The sequence below is a fragment of the Mus musculus genome, chromosome 12, assembly GCF_000001635.26.
Source record: "Mus musculus strain C57BL/6J chromosome 12, GRCm38.p6 C57BL/6J".
Lineage (NCBI taxonomy): Eukaryota > Metazoa > Chordata > Mammalia > Rodentia > Muridae > Mus > Mus musculus.
Window position 1 is genome coordinate 72,554,684 of NC_000078.6, and position 21,921 is coordinate 72,576,604.

Genomic DNA, 21,921 nt, shown 5'->3' on the forward strand with positions numbered 1-21,921 from the left:
CTATAGCAGTCCATTAGTACTTGTCCCTGTTGTTGGCCCCTTGACACAGTATTTGATATTGTTTATTCTGAAAAAAAATTAGCAGTAGGTCGAGAACATTATCCTATGTTTTACATTTTTATTAAATGGTTTAAATAATTTTTGTTAGTTTAACCCTGAATATTTTACCGAGTATCAGTTTTCTCCAATTAAAAAGGGACCACACCTGCTCTGAGGAGATATTATTGTACAAATATATCTTAAACCCATAACATCTCTTATCTAAAATAAAAGCATTATTAATGCTAATGAAGTTCCCAGGCATAGCCTGAGCTGCTCACCGAGTCTGAGTCCCAGAGGAAAGACAGCAGGGAGAACAAGAGGAGGGCTGCTAATCAATGCATGTTGCTGCTGCCCCGGCTCTCCAGAGTTCCTTGCAGTTTTAAATTATAAACTCTAAAGAATCATTGGTCGGATTTCAGCTGATGTAGACTTAAGGGAGAGTATGTTCTGACCTCATCTATTCAGTGTTTTAGAGATCTGCATTTAGTGTTACAGACGACCTGTAATCGTGTCTTCCTTTGCATATTTGAATCTGCATATTCTGTAAAGCTCTGCACAGCTGAGGTAATTGCTGGCTGAGGGCAATGGTCACAATACATACAGATCATTTGGAAGTAGGGCCTTTCGTGGAAGCTTGCTTTCTTGGGATATATGCTATCTGTGGGCTTATTACTTTGTATGATTTAAGTTTTTTTTTTCTTTTTCTTGTAGGTTTATTGTAAATATTCCAGCTCTAGAGCAAATGAATCAGATTTTGCACATCTTGTTTGTGTTACTGCCCTTCCTGTGGGCACTTGGGACTCTGCCCCCACCTGACGCCCTTCTCTTTTGGGCAGTGGAGCAGGTTTTAGAGTTTGGTCTTGGGGGTTCATCCATGTCCACTCACCTACGGTAAGTTGTCGAATTGTTCTGAGTTTTGGAGTTTGGTGTAACTTCAGTTTTTACCTCTTCACATTTTCTGTATTTATTGTGGTGTGGAAGTAAGTGCTCGTGGGCTCTTTCAGGAGTCAGATCTCCTTCCACCATGTGAGCTCTACAGGAGGGACTCGGGTCATCGGGCTTGGCAGCGGGAATCTTACCCACTGAACCAGTAAGTCTTTGTCCTCTTTCCCCGCCAGGTTATTGGTCATGTTCATCGTTTCTGCTGGAGCAGCAGTCGTGTCGTACTTCATTCCCAGCACCGTCGGAGTGGTTCTCTTCATGACTGGACTCGGGTTCTTACTGAGTCTTAACCCAAGTGACGTGAGCATGGTCTTCCGGTACGGTGTGACCAGGCACAGGGTAGGAAGCAGTCATGAGGCTCGCCCAGGCAATTCAGGCCATTGGTTCCCGTGGAAGGAGTGCTTTCTGTTCATCGCTGTGCTGGGCATGGCTCTCCTGGAGGCTGGGCTGCTGCATCACTATGTCAGCGTCCCACAGGTCTCCAGAAGCGGCGCTCAGGCTGTCGTGGGCTATGTCCTGATGGTGTTACTTTCAATAGTGTGGATACTGAGAGAAACTCAAAGCATCTACATCTTTGGGATTTTCCGAAACCCTTTCTATCCGAAGGATATACACGCTGTGTCTGTATTCTATGACAAGCAAAACAAGCTCCTGAAGATTGGTGCTGTCAGATGGATTTTGCTAACTCTAGGTAGGAAGGTTCTATTTATCAACTCTTACAAACTGTAGTTAGGGAAGACTGCTCACATTTATGAAATAGACATAATCTTTATGTATGATTTTTTTGTTGTTGTTTATTAGCTTTTCAGCTAATTGCTTAAATGTGCCCACGAAAGCTATTTACCAAGATAAACTGTGGTAGGAGCAGTTTCTGCAGTAGTCAGACTCACCATGCATTGGTCTGTTTTGCTTCAGTGTCCCCTTTGGCAATGGTGGCCTTCCTTGCGCTGGACAGCTCCTTACACGGGCTCCACTCTGTGTCTGTCTCCATTGGATTCACCAGGGCTTTCAGAATGGTAATTCCAGTGTGCACTGTGAAGCACGGCCGGTGGCTGAGTGTAACTGTGGTTTTTATTAACAGTTTGCTTAGATTGCTGAATTCTACCTGAAAGTGGATCATTTGTATACTGTAGGTGTGGCAGAATACAGAAACTGCTTTACTGGAGACTGTGGTTGTATCAGCAGTGCACATGGTGTCCAGCACAGACTGCTGGTGGAACAGGAGCCTTGATACAGGAATCAGGCTGTTATTGGTAAGTGCATTTTTAACAGCTCTGTTGAGAGATTTTTTTTTTTTAACTCACAATCAAACTCATCCAATTGAAGGCTTCTTATTCAATGGTATATCTTCAGAGTAGTGCAAATATCATTGAGATCTGACCTTAGAACACCTTCAACATTCCTAATGTTAACTGTTGAATGGCCATTCTCCATCCTGCCTCCCTACCATCTGTAGCTATTCCGGACCCAGACACCACTTACCTACTTTCTCTCTGCGTGGATTTGCGCCTTACGGATGACTTACCCAAATGGCATCGTAGAATGTGTGGTCTTTTTTTTTCTTCTTCAATTTTTTAATATGTTCTCAAGGTTCACTCACATAGCATGTATCAGCACTTCTTGTTTATTGTCAAATACTATTCCAGCGTGTCCATGTACCACTTGGTTCATACACTCATCAGATGATAGATATTTAAGTTTATGCTTTTCAGTGTTGACAGGAATATTACCGTGAACATTTGTGTACATATTTTTGTATGGTCATGGTTTTTATTTCCCATGGTGGAGCCAGAGAGAGGGAGGGTGATAGATGTTGTATTAGTCAGGGTTCTCTAGAGTCACAGAACTTATGGATAATCTCTAAATAGTAAAGGAATTTATTGATGACTTACAGTCGGCAGCCGAATTCCCAACAATTGTTCAGTCGCAGCTGTGAATGGAAGTCCAAGGATCTAGCAGTTACTCAGTCTCACGCAGCAAGCAGGCAAAGGAGCAAGAGCAAGAGCTAGACTCCCTTCTTCCAATGTCCTTATATTGTCTCCAGCAAAAGGTGTAGCCCAGATTAAAGGTGTGTTCCACCACACCTTTAATCCCAGATGAAAGGAGTAGCCCAGATTAAAGGTGTGTTCCTTAACTCGGAGATTCAATCTTCTGGAATCCATAGCCACTATGGCTCAAGATCTTCAAACCAAGATCCAGATAAGGATCTCCAAGCCTCCAGATAAGGGTCACTGGTGAGCCTTCCAATTCCGGACTGTAGTTCATTCCAAATATTGTCAAGTTGACAACCAGGAATAGCCACTACAATCCACCCCTTGTCAACTTGACACAAATAATATCTCATGTTCACATGAAACAATAACAAGGTTGTAAATACGCCTAACATGATATAACTATCCCTCGTACAATCGCAAACGCATTAGTAAATTTACAATGGGCATTCATATTACTTTATAATCCTCGTTTCTGCAACTGGTTACGTGGCCTTAATTGGTATTTATAACTACCTTCCTCTACTACCCATTCTGTATTTCCTTCACCTTCAGCCAGCACCTCAGCAGGTCTTGGCTCTTTTCCTGGAGGATTGACCCATACCTTCATTCCTGATGGGTCTGCGTCCTTTGTCATCCTGCTTGGATTAGGCTGTTGTAGTTTCCCATTGACTTTAATCACAGGACATGGTAGTACTAAGAGACGCCCTAAGGGATCTCCTGCACTCCAGACATAATCTTGCTTACCACCATTGTGAAGAGGTAATCCAATTTCCCCATGGTAATCTGGATCTATCACCCCTCCTAACACTGTTATTCCTTTTTTAGCCTGTTGGTTTAAGGGCATTAGAAGCCCAAAATGACCAGGGGGAAGTCTGAGCTTCCAGTTCAATGAAATGTTTGTTGTAGCTCCTGGTAGGAGCACTCCCCTCTCTGGAGCCAAAACTTCTAAGCCAGCAGAACCTAGAGTTATGGGGACAGGAAGCAAAAATTTTCCTAGAGGGTCACTAGGAGTGATAGTAAGTGGAACTATTCCGTTTTCCACCCCTTGATTCCTGGACCCATGAATCCTGGCTATGGGTGAAACTGTACCATATATCGAGCGCTGATTCAAAGCATATACTGCCTTCTGAAGAACTCTGCCCCAGCCTTCCAAGCTGTTACCACCTAATTGGCGCTGTAACTGCGTCTTCAAAAGGCCATTCCATCTTTCTATCAGACCAGCTGCTTCAGGATGATGGGGAACGTGGTAAGACCAGTGAATTCCATGATCGTGGGCCCACTGTCGTACTTCTCTGGCTGTGAAATGAGTTCCTTGGTCAGAAGCAATACTGTGTGGAATACCATGACGATAGATAAGGCATTCTGTCAGTCCGTGAATGGTGGTTTTAGCAGAGGCATTACGTGCAGGAAAGGCAAATCCATAACCAGAATAAGTATCTACTCCAGTAAGAACAAAACGCTGTCCTTTCCACGAAGGAAGTGGTCCAATGTAGTCAACCTGCCACCAGGTTGCTGGCTGGTCACCCCGAGGAATGGTGCCATATCTGGGGCTCAGTGTTGGTTTCTGCTGTTGGCAAATCTGGCAATCAGCAGCAGCTGTAGCCAGGTCAGCCTTGGTGAGTGGAAGCCCATGTTGCTGAGCCCAAGCATAACCTCCATCTCGACCACCATGGCCACTTTGTTCATGTGCCCATTGAGCAATGACAGGGATGGCTGGGGAGAGAGGCTGATTGTCCACAGAACGGGTCATCTTATCCACTTGATTATTGAACTCCTCCTCAGCTGAAGTCACCTTTTGGTGAGCATTTACATGGGACACAAATATCTTCACATCCTTTGCCCATTTGGAGAGATCTATCCACATACTTCTTCCCCAGATGTCTTTCTCACCAATTTTCCAATTGTGATCTTTCCAAGTCCCTGACCATCCAGCCAATCCATTGGCTACAGCCCATGAGTCAGTGTATAATCGTACATCTGGCCATTTCTTCTTGCAAACAAACTGTAATACCATGTGTACTGCCCGAAGTTCTGCCCACTGTGAAGATTTCCCTTCACCTGTGTCTTTCAAGGTTGTCCCAGAAAGGGGTTGTAATGCTGCAGCTGTCCACTTCTGGGTGGTGCCTGCATAACGTGCAGAGCCATCAGTAAACCAGGCTCTAGTCTTCTCCTCTTCGGTCAGTTGATCATAGGGAACACCCCATGAGGCTATAGGTGCATGCTTGGCAGCAGATGGCATTGTAACAGGAGTAGAAACCATAGGCATTTGAGCAACTTCTTCATGTAACTTGCTTGTGCCTTCAGGACCTGCTCTGGCCCGATCACGTATATACCACTTCCATTTGATAATAGACTGCTGCTGTGCACGTCCCACTTTATGACTTGCAGGGTCTGATAGTACCCAGCTCATGATGGGTAGTTCAGGTCGCATAGTGACTTGGTGTCCTATTGTCAGACGTTCAGTTTCCACTAAGGCCCAATAGCAGGCCAAGAGCTGTTTTTCAAAGGGAGAATAGTTGTCTGCAGATGATGGTAGAGCTTTGCTCCAAAATCCCAAAGGCCTTTTCTGTGATTCACCTACAGGGGCCTGCCAGAGGCTCCAAACAGCATCTCTATCAGCCACAGACACCTCAAGTACCATCGGATCTGCTGGGTCATATGGTCCAAGTGGTAGAGCAGCCTGCACAGCAGCCTGGACCTGTTGAAGGGCCTTCTCCTGTTCCAGGCCCCACACAAAGCTAGCAGCTTTCCGAGTCACTTGGTAAATAGGCCTAAGTAACACACCCAAGTGAGGGATGTGTTGTCTCCAGAATCCAAATAGACCCACTAAACGTTGTGCTTCTTTCTTGGTTGTAGGAGGGGCCAGGTGCAATAACTTATCTTTCACCTTAGAAGGAATATCTCTGCATGCCCCACACCACTGGACTCCTAAGAATTTCACTGAGGTAGATGGTCCTTGAATTTTGGTTGGATTTATTTCCCATCCTCTGATACGCATATGTGTTACCAATGAGTCCAAAGTGGTTGCTACTTCCTGCTCACTTGGTCCAATCAGCATAATGTCATCAATATAGTGCACCAATGTGATATTTTGTGGAAGATCCAAACGATCAAGATCCCTTCTAATTAAATTATGACACAGGGCAGGAGAGTTAATATATCCTTGATGCAAAACTGTGAAGGTATACTGTTGGCCTTGCCAACTGAAAGCAAATTGCTTCTGGTGGTCCTTATGGACAGGTACTGAGAAGAAGGCATTTGCCAGATCAATAGCCGCATACCAGGTGCCAGGAGATGTGTTAATTTGCTCAAGTAAGGAAACTACATCTGGTACAGCAGCTGCAATTGGAGCTACTACCTGATTTAGTTTTCGATAATCAACTGTCATTCTCCATGATCCATCTGTTTTCTGCACTGGCCAGATAGGAGAGTTAAACGGAGATGAGGTGGGAACCACCACCCCTGCATCTTTCAAGTCCTTGATAGTGGCAGTAATTTCTGCAATGCCTCCAGGAATACGATACTGTTTTTGATTCACTATTTTCTTTGGCAGAGGCAACTCTAAAGGCTTCCATTTGGCCTTCCCAACCATAATTGCCCTCACTCTACAGTTCAGGGAACCAATATGAGAATTCTGCCAATTTCTGAGTATATCTATCCAATTATACATTCTGGAACTGGGGAAATCACCACAGGATGTGTCCGGGGACCTACTGGACCTACTGTGAGTCGGACATCAGTCAAAACTCCATTAATCACCTGCCCTCCATAAGCCCCTATTTTAACTGGAGGGCCACAATGTTTCTTGGGATCCCCTGGGATCAGTGTCAACTCAGAACCAGTATCCAGCAGACCCCGAAAAGTCTGATTATTTCCTTTTCCCCAGTGTACAGTTACCCTTGTAAAAGGCCGTAGGTCCCTCTGGGGAAGAACTGGAGAAAGGGTAACAGCAAAACCTTTGAGTGTCTTATCAAGATCCTTCCTCAGCGGAACCTGGCCACCCCTTCATTCAAGGGGTTCTGGATCTGCAAACTGTCTCAAGTCTGGAAATTGATTCACTGGCCGAGATTGCTGTTTACCACGATCTAATGTAGCCTTTCTTTCATTTGGCTGTTTACCACGATCTAATGTAGCCTTTCTTTCATTTGTTTGAGAATTTTTCTGCTTATACAGATCAAACAAATATGCAGTAGGCTTCCTATGTATTTCATTCCTGGAAACACCATGATAGGTTAGCCAGTACCAAAGGTCCAACCGAGTCATGCCATTATAAATTTCACCTCTCCTGTGCTGACCATTACTGGGTATGTTATTATAAACATTCTTTTGTCTACGCTGTCCATTATAATAACTAGGATCACCTTGTCTCCGGCGATTCAATGCTGCCACCTGGCCCTTGTTACCTCGGGATCCAACTAAACCCAGTGAATTTAATTCATCTAATTGAGCAGAAGCATCTCCAATGCTAAGATCTGGCACAAGGAAAAGGGAAAGAACAAAACCCTTCAAATGTGCTGGTGCCCCTCTCACCAATTTGCGTCTTATAGAGCTGGTGAAAGGCATATCTTCTGGACCTTCCCATTGTGGACAATTATGCTTTACACAATATATCCACTCTAGCATTGCAATTTCCCTAAGTCTTAAAATCCCTTCATCAACACTAAGCCACGGAATATCAGGCATCTCCAAGTCATTTCCAGTAGGCCATCTTTTGATAAACACCTCAGCCAACCATTCAAACAAACTTTTGACACCTTTTTTAACTATGCGAGCTTCCGTATTAAACCTAGAATCTCTACTCAGAGGACCCATGTCAATAAACTCAGCCTGCTCTAGTTTTATGTTCCTTCCACCCTTATCCCACACCCTTAAAATCCATTCCCACACATATTCACCAGGTTTCTGCTTGAATGAATTAGCAAACTCATTAAGCTCCTTAGTAGTGTAGCGAATTTCCTCATGGACTATACTTTCTACCTCCCCTCTAGGAGCCTGTTTTGCTTTGAGTCTGGTTACAGGTCTAGAAGAAACTATTGGTGGGCCGTGAGCAGACTCTGCAAAATTAATTTCCTCATGTGGGGAAGGCATTATTTCAAGAGGTGGGGCTGAGGGTACTACTTCCTCAGGTGGGGCAAACCCTTGAGAATCTGAGGATTCAAAATTCTCAGCTTCAACATGGTCTTCCCACACATCCCCGTCCCATGTTGTAGGATCCCATTCTTTGCCAATTAGAGCCCTTACTTTAACTGTCGACACACTCTGAGGCTGAGACTTGAATTTTCTCTGTAGTTCAGCCAACCTTACAATGAGAGTTTCTGTTTGATTTTCTGCAACTTGAGCTCTATTGCTACAAGAGAGAAGATTCTCCTCAAGGACACACTTAGCAACTTTTAGATCGTTTACTTGTGTCTGGAGCCTTTCGATTTTATCACACAACTCCTTCCTTTCATTCATCATTTTTTCCACAGATACTAAGAGCAGCCAGCCAGTAAAATCATTTTTCGATTTTTTCCCCATCTTGTAGAAAGCTTTGTGCACTGAATCACCTAATTCATTAAGAAAATCAAGGGCATTAGCTTCTTTAAGTTCGGAATATAGTTTCAACCATGGGTCTTCAAAATTCTCTGAGCTCCCAGGAGGGAGAGAATCTGGAGAGGTTTCAATATTTGAAAGTGCTGGTGGATCAACAAGCCAATTCCAGTATTTTAAAAGATTCATCCTGTACTTCTGTTACTCTAGAACCACTCCTGGTACCAACTTCTGTATTAGTCAGGGTTCTCTAGAGTCACAGAACTTATGGATAATCTCTAAATAGTAAAGGAATTTATTGATGACTTACAGTCGGCAGCCGAATTCCCAACAATTGTTCAGTCGCAGCTGTGAATGGAAGTCCAAGGATCTAGCAGTTACTCAGTCTCACGCAGCAAGCAGGCAAAGGAGCAAGAGCAAGAGCTAGACTCCCTTCTTCCAATGTCCTTATATTGTCTCCAGCAAAAGGTGTAGCCCAGATTAAAGGTGTGTTCCACCACACCTTTAATCCCAGATGAAAGGAGTAGCCCAGATTAAAGGTGTGTTCCTTAACTCGGAGATTCAATCTTCTGGAATCCATAGCCACTATGGCTCAAGATCTTCAAACCAAGATCCAGATAAGGATCTCCAAGCCTCCAGATAAGGGTCACTGGTGAGCCTTCCAATTCCGGACTGTAGTTCATTCCAAATATTGTCAAGTTGACAACCAGGAATAGCCACTACAGATGTGTACCTAAGAAATCTGGTCATACAATAATCCACATTTCATGCTTCTGACTATACCATTTTGTAACTGCATTGTTAGCGATAGATGAGGTCCCTCCAGCTATTCCACATTCTCTCAGCACTTGTTCCCTGATATTTCTGTTATGACAATATGGCACAGCATATCGACTGGAAACAGCAAGAGTCATGCAGCCATCATAGGGGCCTGACACAGTTCCAGCAAGGCTGAGCTGACTGCTGCTGCAGGAGTCCTTTTGTCGCTAACTTTGGGGGTTTGGTCACCACGTGTTGCATTCTTGGGGAGTTGCAACATTATTCATTTTATATCTTTTCCTGAGAATAGTATGTCTGAGTCTTTTTTAGGAAAATCCTAAAATTAACTTTATTTGACCACTCTTTGGAGGACTTCTTTATGCCCCAGTGATAATTAAGCACATTGCTAAATGAGGCCATTACTCATGGAATCTTCTTGGGGGTGCTGCCCCTGAACTAACTCTAACAGTATGATTGGAGTAGTGTAAACAGAGACAGTTAACAAACACTGACTGGCCAGGAGGACAGGTTACAGAGTCAAGGTCTCTCTTTATTATAGGCTTAGTGCTCTCTGAAAAGTAGTGCAAAGATACGGGGACCTGGGCACTCCTGTGGAAGAGCAGAACTCAGTGCCTAAGATAAGCTGAGTAAAGTAAACGTCTCCTACTCTATAGTGTAGGTGATGAAACATACAGTAGAGGAAGTTAGGTATATGTACTTGTGACTCATAAAAGACCGGTTCAGATTTTTCTGTTTGTCTGGAGTATTTTAAAACTACAAACACTGTCAGCTTAAAAGCAGGCTATCATATAATAACGTGTTTGTTTTGGAGTAGTTATTCTTTAGAGTCTTTACATTGGAGTTGTAGGATAAGAAAGGTTGTACCATACGTTGTAGGATAATAAGAATAAAATCGGTTCTGTTTGTATTTTCTAACTGTAACTGAACTTGTAACCATGGACAATGGACATGTAATGAAAATCAAACACATAATCTGTATCACTAGATAATCACTAGTCTGTCTTTATTCTGTGAAACCTGTATAAACATGGAAGCACCGGGTTGCTAGTCAGTCAGAGCTGGGAGATTGCCCTGACCTTCCTCAACTTCCCACCTGTGTGGTTTGCCCTGTCAGCCATGACCCTCAGACTAGGGAAGCGCCCCACTTCCCCTTGGGCCACCCACCCACCCACCCACGGTGTCCTCAGAGTGTAAAGCGCCATCTTGCTGTTGTTGTTCTGTTTAGTTTCAGGTTGAGAGGCAGGAAATGTTGAGTTGAATGAAGAGGGCAAGCAGCATTTCAGGAGGAAAGTGTTCCACCTTCAACATGTCAGTCCTTTCTCATTAAACATTCCGCAGAGATCTTGTAACGTGCCCTTCATTGCTAAGGAAATACTTTTGTCATGAAGGATGGATGCTAGAGTTTGTCAAATGCTTTTCTCTGTGTTTCTTAACAAAGTGTGATGTGTTGAGCTTTGACTGTTAAACCAGCTTTATATTCCTAAATCCTGCTTGATCATGCAGCTTGGTCCTTTTCATATGGTGTGGGACTGAGTTGTCTAGTACCTAGTGTGTCATCTGTATCCTCAAGATGTGTGTGTAAGCCATGTGTGTATAGATATCTACACTTAGCTTTCCTTGTGATAGTGTCTGGTTTACGTTCCAGGACCACCTAAACTGGATTAAAAAGCTTTCCACATACTTAAATTCTCTGGAAGAGATGTTGTTGATTGGTAAAGGACTGGTATTGATCATTCCTAATATTTCATGATATCTAGTAAATATTAATGTTTTATTGTTTGTATTTTATACTAATACTTCATATTTTATATAAAGTAATAATTTACATTTATATTTAAATGTTTTATATAAAATATTTATATTTTAGTTTTATATAAAAACTACCATTTTATATTTATATTAATATTTAAGTGTTATAGTATTTTGTAATATTGAAGGCATACAAATCTCAGCTATTCTGAATGAGCAGTTTGAGAGTCATTATTTTCAAATTTGTACCTACCGGTAAGCCCACCAGACTCCAGTGGACAGGTCCAAATTCAGTGTCACATAGTTGCCTCTGATTAAACTCGGTCACAAAACCAAAAGTCATGAGTGTGAGGGAAGGATTTGTAGGGAAGAGAGGATGCGTAGAGAGGGGAGGAAATCAGAGAGGATTATGGGAATATAATCAGAATGCATTGTATGCATGTATGCATGTATGACATTGTCAAAGAGAAAAAAATTAATTGAAAAAGGAAAATAGTAACATAAAATAGTACTTAGCTGAACACATAATACCATTATAATTTTAATCATTGTACTACATTTTAGAAATTAAACCTCCCTAACAAACCTGTACTTTGAATATAAAAATACTAATTCAATGTAGTTTAATTCAATCTTTTGTTATCAGTCTAGTGTTTTTCTTCTGTTACCTCAATAAATGTGTTTTCCTAGAGTTTATCCTGGTCACCTAATTTAATAGCTTGTGATTGTCTACCTATAACATTTAAGTGGTGTAGCATAATTTACTTTTTAGAGACACCAAACTTGGGTTGAAAGCATAGCCCACTTGGTGGAGTGGTGAGTTGGCGTGGCAGATCCCAAGCACGCCAGAGCCTGCCAATGCAAGCACAGGTCTGTGTTCCGCGCCCTTAGGAGGAGGCCAAGAGTCTCAGGAGTGCGAGGTCATCTTCAACAACAGAGCAAGTTTGAGGCCAGCCTAGGCTACTTGAGATCCTTCCTCAAAACACCAAACTGATAAACCTGGTTTCTCCTTTATTGCTTTTGAGGTTCCAGAAAATTATAACAAGGAATTGCATGCTGAGGCTGTCCCCTCAAAATACTGAGGCAGTAATATAATCATTATGTGATTTTTTTTCTCATGTGATTTTCTGGAATTCATAACACATTTGTTAAGATAATGATTTTTCTGTATCCACAGATCGGTATCATGCGAGACCGTTTGATTCAGTTCATCACTAAGTTGCAGTTTGCTGTGACTGTACTTTTGGCATTGTGGACAGAAAAAAAACAGCATAGGAAAACAACAACGACTTTGTGTGTCCTCAACACTGTATTCGCTCCCTTCGTGCTGGGTATTATAGTTCTTTCAACACTACTGTCATCTCCTCTACTGCCCCTCTTCACACTTCCTGTTTTCTTGGTGGGGTTTCCTCGTCCAGTTCAGAGCTGGCCAGGAGCAGTGGGCACTGCAGCCTGTGTGTGCACCGACAGTGTGTTCTACCACCAGATGGTCCCCAGGCTGACTGCGGCACTGCAGACCGCCATGGCGGCGGGAAGTTTAGGTGAGTGGTAAGCTGGGCCTAAAAAATAATTCTTTCTGTTATATTTGAGGTATGGGAGGAAGGGAGGGAGAGAGGAAGGGAGGGAGGGAGGAAAAAATAAATAAAACAAGCAGATCCTTTTGATCCAATCATACAACAGATTCCAGTACTTTGATGTGTAGCCAGGGACAAAATATGAAATAGAATTATATCTCTCCAGGGAAATGCAAATCAAAACAACCCTGAAATTCCACCTCACACCAGTCAGAATGGCTAAGATTAAAAACTCAGGTGACAGCAGATGCTGGCGAGGATGCGGAGAAAGAGGAACACTCCTCCCTTGCTGGTGGGATTGCAAGCTTGTACAACCACTCTGGAAATCAGTCTGGCGGTTCCTCAGAAAATTGGACATAGTTCTACCAGAGGATCCAGCAATACCACTCCTGGGCATATACCCAGATGATGCTCCAACTTGTAATAAGGACCCATGCTCCTCTATGTTCATAGCAGCCTTATTTATAATAGCCAGAAGCTGGAAAGAACCCAGCTGTCCCTCAACAGAGGAATGGATACAGAAAATGTGGTACATTTACACAATGGAGTACTACTCAGCTATTAAAAACAATGAATTTATGAAATTCTTAGACAAGTGGATGGATCTGGAGGGCATCATCATCCTGAGTGAGGTAACCCAATCACAAAAAGAACACACAAGATATGCACTCACTGATAAGTGGATATTAGCCCAGAAGCTCAGAATACCCAAGATACAATTTGCAAAAAAGAATGAAACTCAAGAAGAAGGAAGACTAAAGTGTGAATACTTCATTCTTTCTTAGAAGGGGGAATAAAATACCCATGGAAGGAGTTACAAAGACAAAGTTGGGAGCAGAGACTGAAGGAATGACCATCTAGAAACTGTCCCACCTGGGGATCTATCCCATAAACAACCACCAAACCCAGACACTATTGCAGATGCCAACAAGATTTTGCTGACAGGAGCCTGATATAGCTGTCTCCTCAGAGGCTCTTTCAGTGCCTGACTAATACAGAAGTGGATGTTCACAGTCATCCATTAGACGGATCACTGGGTCCCCAATGAAGGAGCTAGAGAAAGTACCCAAGGAGCTGAAGGGGTTTGTAGCCCCACAGGAGGAACAACAATATGAACTAACCAGTACCCCCAGAGCTCCCTGGGACTAAACCATCAATCAAAGACTCATGGCCCCGGCTGCATATGTAGCAGAGGATGGCCTAGTCAGTCATCAATGGGAGGAGAGGCCCTTGGTCCTGTGAAGATTCTGTGCCCCAGGATAGGGGAATGCCAGGGCCAGGAAGCGGGAGGTGGGGGGAATAGGGGATTTTCAGAGTGGAAACTAGGAAAGGGGATAACATTTGAAATGTAAATAAAGAAAATATCTAATAAAAAAGGAGGAAAAAATAAATTGAAAAAAAAAGAATTATATCTCCTGCTTATTGTGAGATAAAATTATGAAATAAAAAAACTTAAAGAAAATTTCCCTAATTTGACAGTTTAAGAAGGAAAACTTTTTAAAAAATAAATTGAGTTAGCAAGCTCGGCATTGAAACAGAAAAGCCTTCCTGCTCATATTTTTCATGAACTTAGAGCGAATATCTGTGAAGTTGATACAGTTGACTCTATCTGTAAAGTGGGAAAGCAACTGCTAGTGTGGGTCACCCTGCCTAGCACCTCCCAGAACAGAGATCTTGAAAGGAAAGCGGTGTACTGTTTGTGTAGATGCTGAGGGCCAGTGAGAGACTCTCAGCAGCTGCCACTTGGGGAGTCCCTTGTAGGCAGACATTTCAGTGGGTGGTGGCCAGCCCTGCTCAGTTAACTCATTGGTTCCACATGCTGAGTATGAATAAGGAGACTTACACACACACACAAAAGAAAAGTGCTATTTCTAATAGCAAAGAAATGGGAATGCCTAAATTGTTTCCTGGCCATTCACAATAGTCATACAGTGAATTCTAAGTCTTTGAATGTACATAAGCTGGCTGCAATCAGCATGTGCAGTCTCATAGGTACTATGTCAAAAGAGAGACCCAAGTTTTAAAAATATACATTGCAAATTGATGTAAATTATATAAAAATCTCAAATCCACAAAGCACTGTTCTGTGTGTTTATCGTTTAGATCAATGTGATTCATGTGTATTTAGCATTTTATTCAATAGTCTCTACTTGGTGATTTTGCTGGCAAATATATCCTCAATTTTTCTGTATTCTCTCTCACATATATGTTAACCCTTCCAAATGTTCGTAAAGAGCTTGGCTTAATACCTCATGATATGCAGTGAGTACTCATTTCTTTGTTTGACCTAATGATGGCCAAAGTAGTTGAATTTGGTTATAGATGTTTAATTTTAAATATTCACAGAACAAAACAAACCCAAAAATTACTTCTTTTCTTTCTTTCTTTTTTTCCCCCCTCTCTCCTGTTTCAACTTTCTTTTAGGTCTCCTCCTACCTGGCTCTCATTACTTGGGCCGTTTTGAGGATCGTTTAATATGGATAATGATTCTAGAGTGTGGCTATACTTATTGCTGCATTAATGTTAAGGTCAGTACCACTTGAAACTCCTCCAGCAGTTTTTATAAAGCATATGTCAAGTTTTATCCATTATGTACACATCAATAACTTAGCTTGAAAGAGGTAGATCTTAGCTGATGAAAATCCATGATGATTTTTAAAGGTATATTTCAGTAAGCACCTGTAGATAGCTGACTAGTGCTGACTACATACTAGAGCATGGAAACAACATTTTTCTGGTCTTTCTAAAATGTATTAATATTACTATCATTGTTTTATTGCACATATGGGTGTTTTGCCTATATATGTGATTACATGCCTGATACTTAGGGAGGCCAGAAGAGAGCATCAGATCCCCTAGAGCTGGGGTTACAGATGGTTGTGAACCACCATGTGGGTGCTGAGAATCAAACCAGGGTCCTCTGGAAGCAGCCCATGCTCTTAACTGCTGTACATCTCTCCGGCCATATCTCCTAGTCTTGTTCTTCTCATCTGTGTCTAATTGAACATCTCGAAAGTGTGAGTCAGGAGGCAGGCGGATTTCTGAGTTCAAGGGCAGCCTGGTCTACAAAGTGAGTTCCAGAACAGCCAGGGCTATACAGAGAAACTCTATCTCGGAAAAAAAAAAAAAAAAAAAAGGTGTGAGTCAGTAGTTTCTTAAATTCCCATGCATCACATAAACATTTCAGTTTACTAAAAGCATCTTCCCACACCATCAGCCTCCATACTGCACTATTATTCTTTCTTTTAAGGGCAAAATGCCCTGTTAGAGTTGTTTATTCTAAATTCTTCCCATTCTGCTTCACCGGACTTAGGTGTTTGACTCTGTTCCCAAGCTTGCACTTGTTGAGGACTTCAGTGACTCTCACCTTGCTAGTAATCCAGTGTTTATTCTCAGACCTGTGCCACTTAGCCAGGCAGCAGCACTGACAAGATACTCTGGTTTCGTGAGTTGTCTTTACCATGACCTCTTCACATCAGAGTCCCAGAGTCTAGCAGTCGTCAGAGACAACTGTCATTCTGGTTGCTTGGATCAAAAGTCATTATAGACCCCTTAGTCCAGTAACTGTGTCTGTTCCATTACCTCTGACCCCCACTCGTCTTCATCCTTTATCCAGATCATTTTAGTAGCCTCTTAATCTATTATAAGCAAAATGATCTTAAAAATAAGGTTAGGTCATGTCACTACCCTATTGAAAACCCCATAGTGTGATGTTTTTCAATCTGTGGGTTGTGACCAATTTGGAGAATTGAACCCTTTCGCATGGATCCTGTGAAAGATATCCTGCATATCATATATTTACATTTCAGTTCATAGCAGTAACAAAATGACATTTATGAAGTAGCAATGAAAATAGTTTTATGCCTGGGGGTCACCACAACATGAGGAACTGTGTTAAAGGGGAGCAACATTGGGAGTGGATTTCTTTCATTTAGAGCCAAGGCTTACTGCTACTTCTTGAACCTTCTGTGCTACTTTAACCCCTGTTCTAGCCCACTGGCTGTTTCCTTTCCCTTCAGGTAGTCAATCCTGTGGCTTATCACCTTCAAGTGTTTTCTTTCCAGGCATTATAGCCATTGTTTAAAGCTACACCCACTCCCATCCCAGCAGCACTTGCCTTGCCGACAATGCTTTTTGTGTGTGTCCTTCACTAATGTAATGTCACAGGGAACGTAGCTCTGCTTTTATCCAAGAATGTGACCTAAAGCCCGTTAATAGTGTTCAACACAGAGCGGACCTTTAGTAAAACGTCCCAAGTCCATAGTAAATAGGTACATCCTTCATCTTCACGGAGACTGCATGGAAGTGCTAGTGACCAAGTGCTGTCCCTTTATGACCGTGACTCTCAAAATTCAGTCCTCCGTCTGCTTGGATTAACTGCAAGTGGAAATGCCTGACCTTCTGATTTTGGACCTTCCAAATCAGAACCTAAGGGTTGCTCCGGTGGTTGCTGTGAAATACCATTACTCATAACTCACCCAAAGCTTGCTCAGATAGTCTGAGAAGGAGCATGCAGGCTGCCATGAGTATTTTTTAAAATTTTACTACATTTTAAAATCATACAGTTTACTGTTACCCAGTGACATAAATTCTTTTAATGGTCTCTCATGTTTTTCACACTATTTAGAAGTAACCTTTATTGATTGATCTATTTATTTTGACCAAGCTGACTTAGGACTTGCTAACATTTGTATTACTTTGAAGTTTAAAATTTCAATCTTCATAAACATATTTACTAAATTTTTTTGTAACTCTGAGTAATGTCATAATGCAGACAATGTAGTTAGGTCAAACCACACCCACTTTACCCTCTATCTCCTTCCAGGCTCTACCCCAGCCCCCATCAAGATCTCCAACCAAAAGCACATCTTGGTTTTGTTATAGCTCTGAGTCCCATCAGTGCTTCCTGTGTGCTCAGTGTGCATGCGTGCAGGGCCGTCTGCTGGAGCCTTGATAAATTATGTGGGCCACATCCTTAAAGAAGCTGTTTCTCCCTCCCAGGCAGCCATCAGTTACCAAAAGCTCCTGCACTAGGGATGGGGCATCATGAGGGAGGCCTCCCCTCTCCTGTGCACACTAGGATGCTGGCTGCTTGTGCAGGCGACTTCAGCCTCTGTGGCTTCCTGAGCGCAGCAGCTCCATCGGGGCCAGAAGACACTGTTTTGCAGCAGCCCTGCTTAGCCTCGGGCTCATGAAGTCTTTTGGTCTCTCTTGCTGATGCCCTCTAAGCTACGAAAGAAGTGGGTGTACATAGATGCCCACAGGGGGTTGAGCACTCTGTCCTTACTCAGCTTCTAGATGTCATCTTTCCTGTGAAATAAGAGGAACCTCAGAGGAGACAGGAGATCTGTGGAGGGTGTGTGTGGCATGTGGTGGAGCAGTCACTTAAAGTGGATCAGGAAGGCACCAGTGGTTTTGTGCTATATGTAAGTAAGTTACCAACTCTGATAGTGAAGAGTGAACTGCTTCACTACTAGTGAAATTGTCAGCACAGCTAGACTGGGGACAAGTTCCCTTAATGAGCACCTGGGGAATGTCTTGATGCCACATCCGGTTTGCCTGTGGAACCGTGTCAGCATGTGTCTAAAACTGATACAGGAGCATACTCAGTCACTCAACACCTACCTGTGCATCTCCTCTGGCTTAGACATGGGAATATAGTCATGACCAAAGATAGTGCTTTCTGAAACTTATGTTGCAGTTAGTAGAGACAGACAGTAATCAAATAAATGTAGGAATATGATTTGATAAATTATGATACTTCCATACACTAGAATGATTCTCTTGGTCTCATATAAAGTAGAATGAAAAGGATGCAGAAATATTGCAACACACTTAACAGTTCTGATTTTGCTACCCCTCCTCCCACACAAGTCTGACTTAAGAGTTTTTAATGTGTGATTCATCATTAACAGCAGATCATCTTATGAAAGTATGGCACAGTAAGTCTTAACCAGCTTCTGGTGGGATTTTCTATGATTTCTTTTAAAATTGTATTAGCCTTCCTTTTACTCTCTTTATCCAACATCAAATGTGTTAGGTGACGTGAGGCCTAAAGTGGCAGCTGCTCTTGACTTAGAGTTTGTGTTGTCTTTTTCTGTATCTGTGTGATGATTTTCCACGGCACTCGTGAGACTGGTTTCTGTTCCCTGGGTAAGAGATGTTTGTGAACCCAAGTGTTTCTCTTTCCTCTTAGGGGTTAGAACTGCAGGAAACATCCTGCCACACTGCTGAAGCCCAGAGAGTTGATGAAGTGTTTGAAAGTGCTTTTCAGCGAGAACACCCACAAGTGTGCTCCCTTAATGAGCACCTGGAGAATGTCTTGACGCCATGTACAGTTTTGCCTGTGAAACTGTATTCTGATGCCAGGAATGTGCTGACTGGCATAATTGATTCTCCTGACAACCTGAAGGAATTTAAAGATGATCTTATTAAGGTACTTGTGTGGGTGCTTATTCAGCACTGCTCTAAAAGGCCCAGCACGCAGGAGAATAAAACTGAAAATACGGGAGAAGCCTCACCAGCACTGCCACCGGCTGCGAACAGCTCACCATGCCCCGAGTCCCTGGAAGACTCTGAAAGTGCAAATTCAGACTGGTCTGATGGTAGTATTTTTGATGATGAACCAGCTATCAAAAACAGAAAAGAAAAACTTCAGTCCAAAGATCTACCTTGTACAAAGTTACCTATTCCAGGGTCCGTAGATTCTCAGAATCCAGATGACCATTCTGCAGGCACAGGTCCCAAAAATGATCTTTACAGGACGGTTATATTGGGACTCCCTGCTGTTGACAAGGGACAGCGAGAAGATGTGGCATATATTCCTCTCGTGGAGTTTAGTTGTTCCCAGTCTCGCTTGCTAAGTTTACCTGAGGAATGGAGGTCTAACTCCACACCCCGTTCCAAGATCCTAGAGATGAGCGCCTTGTTTCCAGAAGACTGGTACCAATTTGTTTTAAGGCAATTAGAATGCTTTCACTCGGAAGAGAAGTCACGTGTTCTAGAGGAAATTGCAAAGGATAAAGCTTTAAAAGACTTGTATGTCCATACAGTGATGGCTTGTTATATTGGTTTATTTGGAATAGACAATGGAGTGCCTAGCCCTGGTCAGCTAGTAAGAGTCTACAATGGTGGCTTACCCTGGGCTGGCACCTTGGATTGGCTCTCAGAAAAACCAGAGCTGTTCCACCTAGTTCGGAAAGCATTCAGGTAACTCATTTTGATTATATACAAGTTGTCTTTCTTTCTTTTTTTTTTTTTTAATTACTAGAGATTTTTTTAATGATTTTTTTTTCCAAAAAGCTTAGTCTATGTATTGGAAACAGATTAACTTCTACATTTTTTATTTTGTTTGTGTGGAGGACTTTTTTAGTAGGATTCACTGGATTTCTTCATTTCAGCTGCTTTCATTTTTCCCTCATTTTGTTTGATTAGGGTTTTGTTGTGTTGGTTGTTTCTGTCAGTATTGAGGGTAGAACCTGATATCCTGCTCCGACCTGAGAGTGCTGCTGTTACAGGCAAGAGCCACCAACCACCACCTCGTTTATAAGGTGCTGGGTATAGAACCCAGGGCTGTGTTGTGATGGGAGGCCAGTACACTGGCCCCTGAGCTACAGCTCCCTCTTTTTTTTTTTTTTTTTTTTTTTTTGTTTTTATCTGAAATGGATGATTTCATTTTAGGGGAGACAGGCTGTTGAGACATGATCCCAGACCGGCTTTGAGCTCATTGTAGATAGCCAGGGATGAGCTGGTCACCTTGCCTTCGCCTCTATCACATGTGTGTGCCACTGTGCCCCTCTACATGGCTTACTTCCACTTCCAAGTCTTAAAAATATCGAACAAGCCAGGCATGGTGACGCACACCTTTAATCCCAGCACTCGGGAGGCAGAGGGAGGCAGGTTTCTGAGTTCGAGGCCAGCCTGGTCTACAAAGTGAGTTCTAGGGGCTATACAGAGAAACCCTGTCTCAAAAAAAAAAAAAAAAAAAAGGAACAAATAGCTTTCATCTCTAAGTTTTTTAAAAAAAATATTCTGAAATTGTTTGGGTTTCTATATTTTAGGTATACACTGAAACTAATGGTTGATAAAGCAAGTTTGGGTCCAATAGAAGACTTTAAAGAACTGACCAACTGCCTCAGAGAGTACGAGAGAGACTGGTACATTGGCTTAGTGTCTGAAGAGCAGTGGAAGAGAGCAATTCTAGAAGAAAAGCCATGCTTGTTCTGCCTGGGGTATGAGTCTAGTATGGTAAGGCATTTCCATGTAGAAACCTTTGAGACTAGAAGGTGTAAATATTTGAATTATCAAATGATGTGACGTTCTAGCTGTGGATAATGTGTTAATGACAGTTGGAAGGCATGGTCATGGTTCTGTTATCAGGTAGTGTAACTTGAAATAGTGGTCCATTTCCTTCTGCCAGGTGACTGGGGACAAGTGAACATGTATTTTATTTACTGTACAGCAGCTGACCTTCGAGGGTGCGTGCGCCTGCCATAGCACAGTTGACAACATGTGTTCAGGCTTTTGTTGCCAGTTCAAGTGTGAGAATTACTGCTTTAGTGTTAAGTCCCAGAAGAGAGATTAATTTGTAAGCAGTCAATTCCTTCTCTGGCTGACATAGATACTGCACTCGAATCAAATCTAACCTTTGAGAATGCAGAGAGACTTCAAACTGAGGACCTTTACAAAAAAAACCCTACTACTTACTCTTATTTCGTTTAAAATATCTTTAATTAAACACAGTATAAAGCATTGACTGTTTGGAGCCTATTTGCGGTTTCAGGTCTATGCAGCATTACAGCAGAATGAAAGAAGTTCAGCGCCATCTGCCAACAGAAAAGATTTTTTTTTTTCATTACCAGGCTGGCATATAGCAAACAAAGAAACATTAGTTGATTTTTTTTTTAATGTACTAAATGCGTTATCAAAGAACAGCAAGAAACCTCTATTTGAAGCACATCGTGTTGTCTCCTTTCTCAGTAAGACAGTTAACTCCATTAGAGTGGTGCCACCAAGGACACAGGGCTCGCCTTCCTCCTCTGCCCCAGTTAAAGGATGCTTTTCCCTGGGGTTAGGATGTCAGTTTCCTTATTCTCTTCCCTGCTGTAACTGCTGAGGCCAAATTCCAGACAGTCAGGAAGTGGGCTCCCTTCTGGCCAGCCCTTCTCATGGGAGGCCTTATCTTAGACACCACCAGGAATCTGGGCCCTGATCCTGTTGCCTACTCATTTGATAGAGGTTATACATTGAAAGAGATGAGCTGAAAAGGCCCTGTTCCCTGTGCCCACCATGAAGTGTTGTCTCCTGAGGTG

The 21,921-nt window shown here is 42.5% G+C and overlaps 1 protein-coding gene across 4 annotated transcripts in view; it reads left to right on the plus strand.

Annotated features, from left to right (window-relative positions):
• Pcnx4 (pecanex homolog 4) overlaps nucleotides 1-21,921 on the plus strand; it is a 44,062-nt gene that overhangs the window by 18,532 nt on the left and 3,609 nt on the right. For 2 of the 4 annotated variants that reach the window (NM_026327.3, XM_006516176.4), the window contains exons 3-10: nucleotides 754-933; nucleotides 1,161-1,675; nucleotides 1,900-2,000; nucleotides 2,118-2,237; nucleotides 12,214-12,577; nucleotides 15,035-15,138; nucleotides 18,807-19,819; nucleotides 20,671-20,857. In NM_026327.3, coding sequence (NP_080603.2) covers nucleotides 754-933; nucleotides 1,161-1,675; nucleotides 1,900-2,000; nucleotides 2,118-2,237; nucleotides 12,214-12,577; nucleotides 15,035-15,138; nucleotides 18,807-19,819; nucleotides 20,671-20,857 — 2,584 coding nt within the window. Of the gene's footprint in view, nucleotides 1-753; nucleotides 934-1,160; nucleotides 1,676-1,899; nucleotides 2,001-2,117; nucleotides 2,238-12,213; nucleotides 12,578-12,776; nucleotides 13,998-15,034; nucleotides 15,139-18,806; nucleotides 19,820-20,670; nucleotides 20,858-21,921 lie in introns of those variants that run through there. The other 2 variants (XM_006516175.3, XM_006516177.3) reach the window with 2 other exon arrangements.